The sequence below is a fragment of the Macaca thibetana genome, chromosome 16 (assembly GCF_024542745.1).
Source record: "Macaca thibetana thibetana isolate TM-01 chromosome 16, ASM2454274v1, whole genome shotgun sequence".
Classification (NCBI taxonomy): Eukaryota; Metazoa; Chordata; class Mammalia; order Primates; family Cercopithecidae; genus Macaca; species Macaca thibetana.
Genome location: NC_065593.1, coordinates 40,184,339 through 40,196,417, shown reverse-complemented (window position 1 = coordinate 40,196,417; position 12,079 = coordinate 40,184,339). Strand labels below are relative to the sequence as shown.

General features: G+C 42.6%; 2 protein-coding genes and 1 long non-coding RNA gene across 7 annotated transcripts in view; 2 read left to right on the top strand and 1 right to left on the bottom strand.

The window, feature by feature from the left end:
- Window positions 1–11,429, bottom strand: part of LOC126939451 (uncharacterized) — a 215,618-nt gene extending 204,189 nt beyond the window's left edge. Inside the window, exons 1-2 of the long non-coding RNA XR_007720394.1 lie at window positions 11,368–11,429; window positions 1,377–1,558 (exon numbers count right to left, since the gene is read on the bottom strand). This is a non-coding gene — a long non-coding RNA (uncharacterized LOC126939451). The remainder of the gene's footprint in view (window positions 1–1,376; window positions 1,559–11,367) is intronic.
- The window catches only part of LOC126939425 (40S ribosomal protein S17-like), a 670,460-nt gene that overhangs the window by 513,555 nt on the left and 144,826 nt on the right, over window positions 1–12,079 (top strand). The gene's annotated exons all lie outside the window — the stretch shown is intronic.
- TOM1L1 (target of myb1 like 1 membrane trafficking protein) overlaps window positions 11,363–12,079 on the top strand; it is a 58,835-nt gene continuing 58,118 nt past the window's right edge. The window contains exon 1 of one of the 3 annotated variants that reach the window (XM_050764720.1): window positions 11,363–11,768. In XM_050764720.1, the coding sequence (XP_050620677.1) occupies window positions 11,711–11,768 (58 nt within the window). In that variant the 5' untranslated portion in view covers window positions 11,363–11,710. The remainder of the gene's footprint in view (window positions 11,769–12,079) is intronic. The other 2 variants (XM_050764723.1, XM_050764722.1) reach the window with 2 other exon arrangements.

The window sequence follows — 12,079 nt, the reverse complement described above, 5'->3', positions numbered from 1 at the left end:
TACAGACAAGTGTTCAGTGTAAGAAAGTGCACAGGAAAGAAACTGTAAACGGATTTTCTTAGGAAGGGCTCAGGAGTATAGAAGATATTCTGAGGCCAAAGATCTCAGGGAAACTGCAGGGTGGCCTTCTTGGGTGCATACACATGCCATACACTAAATAAACATGTACACATACAAGTATATACTTGTATGTAAGTATGATTTTAAGTGAATAAGATGATTTTAAGTGAATAAGATATAAATTAATTAATTTAAAAGTGAAACTGATTCTGTACTATCTCTTTAATAACTTTTTTTAACATGATTCAGAATACACCTCTAATCACGATGCAAACCTCTGATACTGCAATATCAAAACTGTACATGACCTGTTTTGCATTCCTAGTTAGCCCTGGAATGCAACCAATGCTATTGTTGTTGTTCTTATGTTTTTGTAAGGAACATGGTAGGACATTCACTTTATAACTTGGGGCTAAGACTAATACAAAATATGATGATTTCTACCACTTTCATCCCTACTACTTTTGAAGCTCATCCTGATCTTTTGATGATTAAGAAACTTAATGAGGAAACATTGTATGATTACTAGGCTCGAGAACTTGAGGAAAAGTAAAATTTCTGCCCATCTGCATGAAGAATTAACTTTGTCCAGTGATTTATAACTTCTTCCTTAGTTGATTGTGAGCACTTGGGATGCAGATTGGATTTGTGCTTGTTCATATACCACTAATTCCTAGCATCGTGACTGGCGCATTTGGGGACTTCATTATATGTCTGTGGAATGAATGAGTGCATGCTGCCATATGTTCTCATTGCTCAGTTGGTAAAGCTAACATAGAAGGACTTTTAACTGTAAAGACATTAGGAACACCTTAGTAACTGCTCTCATCACTATAGAGATGGGCTAGCACTGAAAAGTAAAAGTTCTCTCTATAAAAGAGTGAGGCACAGAATGAGATTCAGACTGACTAGAGCTCTCTTCTCCTACATTACAATGGTCATTACATTATTTGGTCATTACATTATTTGTGCTCAGGTCTACACTAACAGGCCTGGGTCTAACCCTATGCTGCCCAGATCTTTAATCCAGGACTCAATCCTCCATGCAAAGTTAGTTCCTAGTTTGTACTCCCATGATACTGTGTCCATATTTTTATTTACCACTTAGACTGAACTGCAATTATCTGCTTACTAGGAAGTTTCCCTCACTGGCTTAGGAGTTCATGTTGTGCCTCTGTATAAAATTCAATAATGTGTGATAAAGAAAGGAAGGAATAAATGATCTAATAAGGATGTAAAATATAAGTCACTATCCCCTTTTGTCTCCTTGACCATCTATGCTGATTGATCGTGACATCCATCCTCATTAGACTTACCTTCAACCTCTCCCCTTTCTTAATGGTTTTGCCTCTCCAGTCTCTAACAATATTTCAAACTTTGAGCCAGGTGCAGTGGCTCACGCCTGTAATCCCAGAACTTTGGGGGGCCGAGGAGGGTGGTTCACTGGAGGTCAGGAGTTTGAGAGCAGCCTGGCAAACATGATGAAACCCCGTCTCCACTAAAAGTAAAAAAAAAAAAAAAAAAAAAATCAGCCGGGTGTGGCGGTGCGTGCCTGTAATCCCAGCTACTTGGGAGGCTGGGGCAGGAGAATCTCTTGAACTCTGAGGCAGAGGTTGTAGTGAGCCAAGATTGTGCCACTGCACTTCAGCCTGGGTAACAGAACAAGACTCCGTCTCAAACAAAAATAAATAAGTCACACACACACACACACACAAAGTTTGCATAACTATAGGTATGTATGTGTTATCAGAGATTCAAATCTCAGACATGGCCTTTGTGAAAGCATCCCCTCCCGCAGCCACCTAATTTCTGATACACGTCAGCCTTCCCAGACAGCTCCTTCCCCTGGATCCCCCATCTGCCTGCTAAATAAGTAATACCAGGTTTCACTGCCAATGTAAGACACTCAGGAAGTAAAAACAGCAGCATCAATGTGCTTCCTGGCAGCACAACTAGACTTCAGCAAATAAAACACCCTGAAAACAGCTGGCTGAGGTTCCCGGAGCCCTCCTCCCCCTCCAGTGAATCACTCTGTAGAATGTGGCTGCCCAGCTAGGCCTTTGCAAGAATTTGATAAGTTAACCAAGGCTGCCCTCTCATGGTTAAAAAACTACCTGTTATAAAATGTTTTCTATTTTTCAAACACGAGAAATCGAGGGCACCCCACTGAAATACCTGTGTAATACTTATCTTTTTAAAGCAGATAATTTAAAGTATGCTGCATTCAACTTCTAAGAAACAATGAATGAGAAGTAAAATTAGAAGTGAAAAAGTATATTCAAAATGTTAAAACTTGCTCTAGATTGAATTATCATCACTAAGAATTCATTGGCCGGGTGTGGTGGCTCAAGCCTGTAATCCCAGAACTTTGGGAGACCAAGGAGGGCAGATCACCTGAGGTCAGGAGTTCAAGACCAGCCTGACCAACAAGGTGAAACCCTGTCTCTACTGAAAAAAAAAAAAAAAGAAAAGAATTCATTGATTCTAGAATTTAAGTAGATGAAATAATTGCTGAACCTTGATGAGCCAATAATAAAAAAAGAAACAAAGAATTGCTTAATACATGGGATTTCTGTCTTAGGTGATTTATTTTAGACTTTAGTTGGCTTACACAGCAGTAACACTGGTTCTGTTTATATATTAATTCATTTAGTAAATATCTGCAGGGAACATACTAGAGAATCTCAACTACTATAAGATGTACTTTTTTCCTCCGTATTTTAAACATCTCTAATGCAGCCAGGCATGGCGGCTCACACCTGTAATCCCAGCACTTTGTGAGGCCGAGTTGGGCAGATCACCTGAGGTCAAGAGTTAGAGACCAGTCTGGCCAACACAGCGAAACTCCGTCTCTACTAAAAATACAAAAAATAATGAGTCAGGCATTCTGGTGAGCGCCTGTAATCCCTGTTACTCGGGAGGCTGAGGCAGGAGAATTGCTTGAACCTGGAAGGAGGAGTTTGTAGCGAGCCAAGATGGCACCACTGCACTCCAGCCTGGGCGACAAAGGAAAACTCTGTCTCCAAAATAAAAATAAAAATAAAAATAAAAACATCTCTAACACGTCTCACAACCTGTGGTATGTTATAATCTCTGTCAGCCAGGCAACAGCAGAAATGCATACACAGTTGTCATTGCGTGGGTATGTGCAATCTGCTTGTCATTTCTGGTGGCTTATGGGACACTGATACCCTTGATATTTCAGTCCCAAATCTATTTAAGGACCATTTTGGGAAGAAAAACGAGTCCTGTTTGTTGTCTGGAAAAGCTTTCATTGATACTTTGTAGTAAGATAAAAAAAAAAAAAGCACCACCATCAAAACTTAAAATGAGTGTCAACAGCTTAGAATAAAGTATTGGGAGACAATAGCAGAGCTCTCTAAAGAAAAGCAGGGTCACCAGTGCTGACAGTGGCATAAAAAATGACAGGGTGGGGAAAAACACACTGATGTCTCTGAGTCAAGGAGTGAGTTTGGAGAGTTGGATTCTGTATGGGAAGAAGAAATATCTTTGTTAATTAATTAATTAATTTTGAGATGGAGTTTTGTTCTTGTTTCCTAGGCTGGAGTATCTTGGCGTGATCTTGGCTCACTGCAACCTCTGCCTCCCAGGTTCCAGCGATTCTCCTGCCTCAGTCTCCCAAGCAGTTGGGATTACAGGCACCCACCACTATGCCTGGCTAATTTTTGTGTTTTTAGTAGAGACATGGTTTCACCATGTTGGCCAGGCTGATCTCCAACTTGTGACCTCAGGTGATCCACCGGCCTCAACCTCCCAAAGGGTGGGATTACAGATGTGAATCACGGCATCCAGCCATCTTTGTTAATTTATTTTGCTTACATTTTCTTTTTCACATATGCAAAAGAGTCATATATACAAAACATCTGGTCCAATAATTCTCAAAACATTATTTAAATAAACACAAAATAAAAATTATAAGTAATAAGAAAACAGTATCTCATAGTTTAACTGGCAGCTTTTCTTTTCCTTTTTGTTGTCCCTAAAAAAATAGTGCATCTTATCACAGAAAGAGCTTTAGATGTAATGAACTATAGAACATACGAGGCGGTGTTACAGTCACTGAGTAATGCAGTGATGAGCAAAACAGAACTTTCTGCGCCCTCCCCAAGCCAGATAAGAATATATAAATATGCAAACAAATGCATCTATAAATATGCAAACAGATGAAGAAATGAGAGCATTTCAAATAGCAGTAAATGCTATGAAGACAATAACCCAGAAGAAGAGGATAAAGAGAGGTGGGGCGGGGGCCAAGGAGGCTTTAAATCAGCACTGAAGGTACAATCAGGAGAAGTACATGGCAGTTGCACATCACACCATAATAGGTAGGAGAAGAAATGCTTTCAAGGAGCAGGCAGAGGTCAACAGTGACAAATGGTGTTAGAAGAGAAAAGAAGGTGAGGTGAGAGGACTGTTCTTAATATCGGCAAGACAATGGCTTTTAAAAACGGTATTATAGCTGGACTAAAGTAGGTTATAGGACGATGGACCACCAAATCTGCATTTTTTGGGTAGATCTGCTTTAGGACCTGAGGGAAAGAGTTGGCCTGGAGGGCTGTGGCTGCAGCGCAATATAGAATCACAACGGTATATTTTGTGGATCAAGGGAGCAATACGAAGTCTTGCAAGACAAGTAAACAAATAATTGCACAAAACAATTTCAGATTATTAACAGTGTTATAAAGGACATAACCAAGATGATATGATGGAAAATAGGGAAGAGAAGCCTACTTTAAGCTTTGGGCTTTAACAGGTATTGAACACCAAGGACATGCCAGGCATTTATTAAAAGCATTCAAATGTCAACTCATTTAATCTTGAGACCTACTTTTTGAGATATGTTCGATTAGTTCCATTGTTACAGATAAAGAAACAAATGTTCTGAAATAGTGATTTGCCTGTCAAAGATCAATTAGCAAATGGTAGCCCTGGGATTAGAACCAAATTTGACATTGAAATTAAATGTGTTTCCCCTGCTCTACACCCCTTTATTCAAGGCTTTCCTGCAAAACAAACCTCAAAGCAGCCAGCCTTTCACAACCCCTGCCACAAAAATCCCAGCTCATGGTCTCTTTTTAGAGCCCCATTCCTATGAGACCTTTTTCAATGGAATGGTTCACCAAGTTGCACATTATTCATAACATGCTAACAGAAACCAAATGTGTAATTATACTGATACTAGTAGGTACTGATAGATAAAGATCCCAAACAGCATCTTTTAAGTAGTGGCTTTTAGAGAGACATTGCCCAACCTCAAAGGCCATTTTCTAATAGTGGAAATTTTAGGCCACCTGGTAGATTGGAAGGATAAATGATCATGATAACTAGTTAATATTTACTGAGCTTTATTATATGCCCAGAATCATTCCAAGTGCTATAAACATAATATCTTCTTATTTTTCAAAACAACCCTATTATTTCAAAAGTATTTGTATCACCTGAGAGTTGATTTGAGCCCAGCTAATCTGATTTGCAAACTAAAACTAGGATCCCAAAGGAACACACAGGAATTAAATGACAAACCCCAAATGAGTTGTGTGCACCGATGATATTATAAAACTCACAGAAAGCTGGTTGGCTCAGGTTTTGAAAATATTGATTCCTTTGGTTTATTTTCCAGATAAAACTTTGGTTTTAGTCTCACAGGAATCCACTGAGATGACAAATTTAACCAACAGGTGCCCTTTAGTTCCCCCTCTCAATGGAGCTTCTTAATTGTACGGATGATGAGAGAAACCAAGGAAACTTTCTTTATGATTTAAAGATTAATGTTTGGAGGATGCTTGTGGTTTAAAATCAATCAACAAACTTCTGGTTGGCATTGCTGCATAAGGAGCACTGGGCGCGTTGCTTCAGATGCTCTCCAAGATCAGCAACGGACCCCTGCTGGTGGGGAAGGCAGGGGCTGGCAGTGTGATGCAATGGGAAAAGGCTTAAGCTTGGAAATGAGAAAAACCCAAATTCACCTCCATATTGAGAGTGACTTTAGGCAAGTTAGTTAATGAAATGGGAGTAATTATTTTTTAAAAAATAATTCTGAAGTTTATTGGAGATACCAAAGCACTTTGTACAGTGCTTGGCACAGGTAGAAGTCAACAACTGTTCCCCTCTTCACTCTTCCTGTGCCTTGTCCTCTCTCATCTTGGGTCTCTGAGTTCAGCCTAAAACCCATAAAGATGGAACAAAACAGAGCTGGGGTTGGGGTTGAGAGAAACCCTCTCGTGTGAAGCTGATGGAGGGTTATCCTAAGAGCTGGAAAAGAAAGGTTGTTCTTTAATTTTCACAACCAGGAGTTGCAAAGACATAGTATATTAACAAATGACTGGAAGTAGGCTGGATGTGGCTCAGGCCTATAATCCCAACACTCTGGGAGGCTGTGAGGTTGGAGGATCGCTTGAGCTCAGAAGTTCGAGACCAGACTGGGCAACATAGTAAGAACTTACCTCTCTCTCTCTCTCTCTCTCTCTCTATATATATATATATATGGAAATAAAATGAACATATATTTGTGTACATGTGGTTTTCAAAAACAATGGGCAAGACATTGTGCAAAAGAAGGTCTATTTTAAGGAGAAATAATATGTCTTGAAATGCACAGGGATATTTGATCGTGTTCAGGAAAGCCTGAACTTCAATCTAGTTTCATCCCTAAACAGTATTAAAGCTTATGACATTGACAATTTCTGGACAGACAGTGTCCACAGAAAAGAAAAAGCAAAGAGAAAGAGAGGTAAAGAAGAACATAGAGAAATCCAGAACTGACTGAAATGAAAGTTGGGGATAACTTCAAGATTTTCTGTTTGGGAATTTATGGTACCATTAGCACATCCAGGGACCTTTAAAATTCTTTATGACCTTGAGGCATCCAAGACAAGTTAAATCAGAATCTCTGAGGTGGGACCCAGATATCATCAGTCTTTACAGCAACCCAGGAATTTCTATGCATATGGTTGAGAATGACTGCTACAGACAAAACAAGTAAGGTAGGATATTGAGATAATGGAGAAGAGGATGAGTATAATTCTAGACATACTGAGTTCAAGTTTCAACAAGGCATCCAGGAGGGAATTAAGGGCTGGATATCAGGAAGGACAGAACAACTTAAGATTTTGAAGAGCCATTCATTAATATGTACAATAAACATACCTTAGGCTGGGCATATTGGCTCATGCCTGTAATCCCAGCACTTTGGGGGACCAAGGTGGGAGGATCACTTGAGGTCAGGAGTTCAAGACCAGCCTGGCCAGCATGGTGAAACTCTGTCTCTAATAAAAATACAAAAATTAGCCAGGTGTGGTGGCCTATGCCTGTAATCCCAGGTACTTGGGAGGCTGAGGCAGGAGAATCGCTTGAGCCTGGTGGGAGGCAGAGGTTGCAGTGAGCTGAGATTGTGCTACGGCACTCCAGCCTGGGTGACAAAGTGAAACTGTCTCAGAAAAAAAAAAAAAAAAAAAAAAAAAAAAAAATCCCTTAAGGGCTGTTGAGTGTCAGGACACCAAGTCCTACAAATGGGTCCTTTTCCTTTGTGGGACCTATATCTAGGAGGCAGGGAACAGATTTTTAAACAAATCAGTGATATAATGTGTTGTGGACTATAAGACAGAAATTTGTACCTGGGACAGGAAAGAAGGGTTCAATTCTTCTGGGAGTTGTCAGAAAAGACTTCATAAAGAAGGGACAAGGAGAAGGTGGGATGAGAGAAATGCAGAAAGAGAAAAAGGCGGACCTTGGAAGTATGGGGAGACTTACTTAGGTCTAGCAGAATGGAGAGGAAAATGGAATCAAATGAAGATCACTGAGAATTAGCAGTCAGAGAGAGAGAGAGAGAAAAAAAAAAAAAAAAAGTAGGATAGAGAAGTGCCCTGAAAGATAAGGCTGGCTAATAACGAAAGGCCATCACATGAGTGGTGCAGAGGGTCAAAGATGATGGGGATGACTATTAAAGCTGAAGATCACATAGTTATGAAAGTTTGTTTTTATAGTGGGAGAGTTGGGGCAGAGAGTAGGTAGTGTTTGGAACTAGACCCATGGAAAAAGAGAAGGATAATGAGAAGGCTAGTGGATATACTACGGGGAGGGTTATAGGGAGCACATTTAAATATTAAAACAAGGAACAGGCCTGGTGCGGTGGCCCACGCCTGTAATCCCAGCAGTTTGGGAGGCTGAGGAGGGTGGATCACGTGAGGTCAGGAGTTCGAGACCAGCCTGACCAACATGGAGAAACACCTTCTCTACTAAAAATACAAAATTAGCCGGACATGGTGGCACATGACTGTAATCCCAGCTACTAGGGAGACTGAGGCAGGAGAATTGCTTGAATCTGGAGGCAAAGGTTGTGGTGAGCTGAGATTGCGCCATTGCACTCCAGCCTGGGTAAGAAGAGTGAAACTCCACCTCAAACACAAACACACACACACAACAATCAAATGAGAAGGCAAAAATCTCTTAGCTGCAAGAATCGTGATGGTGGGTTATCTTTGTCTTCTACACAGGTGTACTTGCCAAATTCAGTCACTTCATTCTATAGACACTGCCCCCTAGAACCCACTTCTTTCAAAATGTGAACTAGTGAAGGGCACCACCTACCATCTAGAGCTCTACCATGAAAGATGATAGCACAGCTGTTCAAGTCACAGGTTCTGGAATTAGACAGTCCTTCCCTAGCAATGTGACTATGTGAAAAATTATTTCCTTTTCTTTTCTCTTTTTTTTCTTGAGACAGAGTCACTCTGTTGCCCAGGCTGGAGAGCAGTGGCACGATCTCATCTCACTGCAATCTCCGCCTCTTGAGTTCAAGCGATTCTCCTGCCTCAGCCTCCCGTGTAGCTGGAATTACAGTCGCCCACTACCATGCCCAGCTAATTTTTGTATTTTTAGTAAAGACAGGGTTTCACCATGTTGGCCAGGCTGGTCTCAAACTCCTGATCTCTGGTGATCTGCCCGCCTCAGCCTCCCAAAGTGCTAGGATTACAGGTGTGAGCCACCGTGTCCAGCCATTACTTCGGTTTTTCTAATATGAAATATAAAGTAATAATGGTACTGGTCTCAACGTTATTATGTGATTAAATGAGATAATGCATGTAATATGTTTAGAACATATCTGGCATATTGTTCTAGCACAGAAAATATTCACTATCGAACAAGAACAGAAAAAAAGTAGAACTTTGTGCCAGCAAAGTATATGACTTCCCCTATTCCTGTATTCTTCAAGAGGTCTCGCACTGAATCAAGCAGATCCTTTAAAAAAGTAACACATCAGGCTCGATAAACAGATTCACCTAGTGACAATAATATAGGCTTTGGAACCAGGCAGCCATGAGTCAAACTTTAGTCAAGCCATTTATGAGCTTGATCTTTCTGAATCTCAGATTACATATTTGTAAAAATGAGGTTAATACTACCCACCTCCCAGGACTGTGAAGATTAAGATAGATTTCTAGTTGTAGACACTTAGCACAGTTTACATAAATAAATGTTTACTAAGTGTTCTTGGAATTGAAATTGTGGTAAGATTTTACTCCTGGTGTCATTTTACCCCTGTGGGATTCCGCTCCTTCTTTGACCTCAACTTAGTTGTGAATTCTATTGTCCCCGCTGCTAGACTTTACTAACATTAACCATGTGGATTTTCATGCCTGGAGAGAAGAGGAGTCATGGAGAAAGGAACAGAGTACACAAGAAAGCTGCAACAACCACCGTAACACCCTGGAGGGCACAGGGAGAGAGAAAAACTTCCGCCAGGCATTGCTGAGATAGAACACAGGTAGTACTCATCAACCTGGGTTCTGTTCACCCAAGCATCAAGTCCAGAAGATACTTCTTGCTACTGTCTCTCCTCTTTCTCAGTGCCTGAGTCCTGTCATGTAAGGAAAGCAGACATAGGAGAAAAAAAAAAAAAAAAAAAGAAGAAGAAGAAAAGAAAAATCTCCCACATAGAAGTATGTTAAAAATCTATCTCTCTGGATGCTTGGTTCCTTCCTAGTTCTCATTATCTGATGGAAGGCCACTGACACCAACATTGTCCTAAGCTAAAATTGGCTTTCTTTTTCAGAGATTGTAGGTTGATTGTAGGTTGCAGAAAAGGCAAAACACTTTGCTAGAGGCTGTAGCATGGAATACAGATTAGGTTGGTGATGTCACAAAAGAGGGTTTCAACAGTGTCAGCAGAGGCTGTTAGTGATGACTAAGGAAGTTGATAAATGGCACCATCTGAAATAGTTACTCGCCCTGAATAGGCAGGTGGAGAATATTAGCTACAGATGAGACAAATCCCATTATGAGAAATATCATCACAACAAGAATATTTCATTCCAGATTTTAGAATCCCAGGTTTTGGCTCACTTCGGTCAAGAAAAACTATAAATAATTGAGTTCGAGATAAATAATTAAATGTTAGCCTCTTGGAGTGCCTGGCAATTGGTTTTGATCTCTATATTAAAATTCACAAGACCACGGACATAAGTCAAAACAGGTCCCCTTCGTCTCCCTAGTCACCATATCCAGGGCTAAAAAACAAACTTGAAATGGGTGCCAGTTAGACTATAGGAAACAGGATCTACAAGCACCAGGAGCTCATCTATGGCTATCTGACATGGCCTGGGGACGCATCACTCTCTGGCAGCTGGAGATTGTTAACATCGCCAATTCAATGTTAATTGAATGCAAAGGAATAAGAAATAAATTCTGGTTCCCAAAGGGCAGCTGGAAAGGTGTTGGGCTTCTCAAACTCAGGCCTAAAACCAAGCATCCTCCTTGCCAGAGGAAACGGAAAGCCCCTCCCCCATTTTTAGAATCAGGCTGGAAAACACGGCTCCCAGAAAGTGGGGTTAGAAAACAAGAGCTTGCGTGGCGGCGCCCTGTGGTCCCTCGAGGAAACAGGAGACACAAAGAGGGCCTGCTCCTGGGAAGCCCTAACTTCGAACCCAATCCTTCCTCCTAGACATTACCTACAGCTTCAAAGGGCAGGGCGCACACCTCCCCTCCCGCATCTGTAGGGCGAAGGCAGGTCGAGGGTAAACATTTCTAGTTATTCAATTTATTCAGTGGTTAACTATTTTGTGGGTACCAGACACCGACCTAATCGGTTTACGTCCTTCCCTTAATTCTCACAATTCTGAATTTGTGTTATTAACCCCTTATTATCTTTGGTCTACCAAGGGCAGCCAAAGAGGCGCAGAGAAGAGTGACAATCTGCCTAGCAAGCGGCGGGATCAAAGCCTGGGTCTCTACTTCCCAAGCTGGAGATCTTGGGCTTCCTGCTCCTCCTGCGCGGGGCGAAAAGCCCACCTGAGATCCGAGCGGGCGGCCGCGCCACTCTCGCAGGCTCCATACGCCCACCGCTGCCCGCCTGTACCACCTGCAGCGGGCAGCGACGCCTCCTTGCCGGTCCCGCAGGGCGCGCTGCAGGTGCGCGGGGCGTCCCGAAGCCCCGCCCTAGCGTCCCTGCCCCGCGCCCCGCTCCTCACGCTCGGTACCCGCGCCCCGCAGCGCCAGCGCACAACGCACCGCCTCCGCCAGAGCCAGGGAAGCGCTCGGGCGAAGAGGAGGAGCCAAGGGTACCGAGCGGGTGGAGTCGGGAGCCAGAGAGCGGTGGAGGCGGATTTCCTGGGCCCGGCCCTCTGGAGCTACCATGGCGTTTGGCAAGAGTCACCGGGATCCCTACGCGACCTCCGTGGGCCACCTCATAGGTAAGGAGGCGCGGGGAGAGACGCCCAGGCAGGCAGGGGACCGTGGGATCCTTTCCTGCTTGATCCATTCTCGGCCTGCAGAGGACGGAGTTAGTCCAACTTGGAGAAAATCCTTCCCCTCCCCCAGCAACTTTCCCAGGGCACCCGCATTCCACCCGGCCCCCTTTCGTCCGTTTCCTTCTTGGCCAACTCACTCTAGAACCCGCGGTCCTCAAAAATGTACCTTCCTTTCGATGTCTCCTGGGGAGTGGAACCAAACAGGTGAATCGCGGGAGTCAGGCATGGAGTATTTGGGCCTCCACAAGGAGACA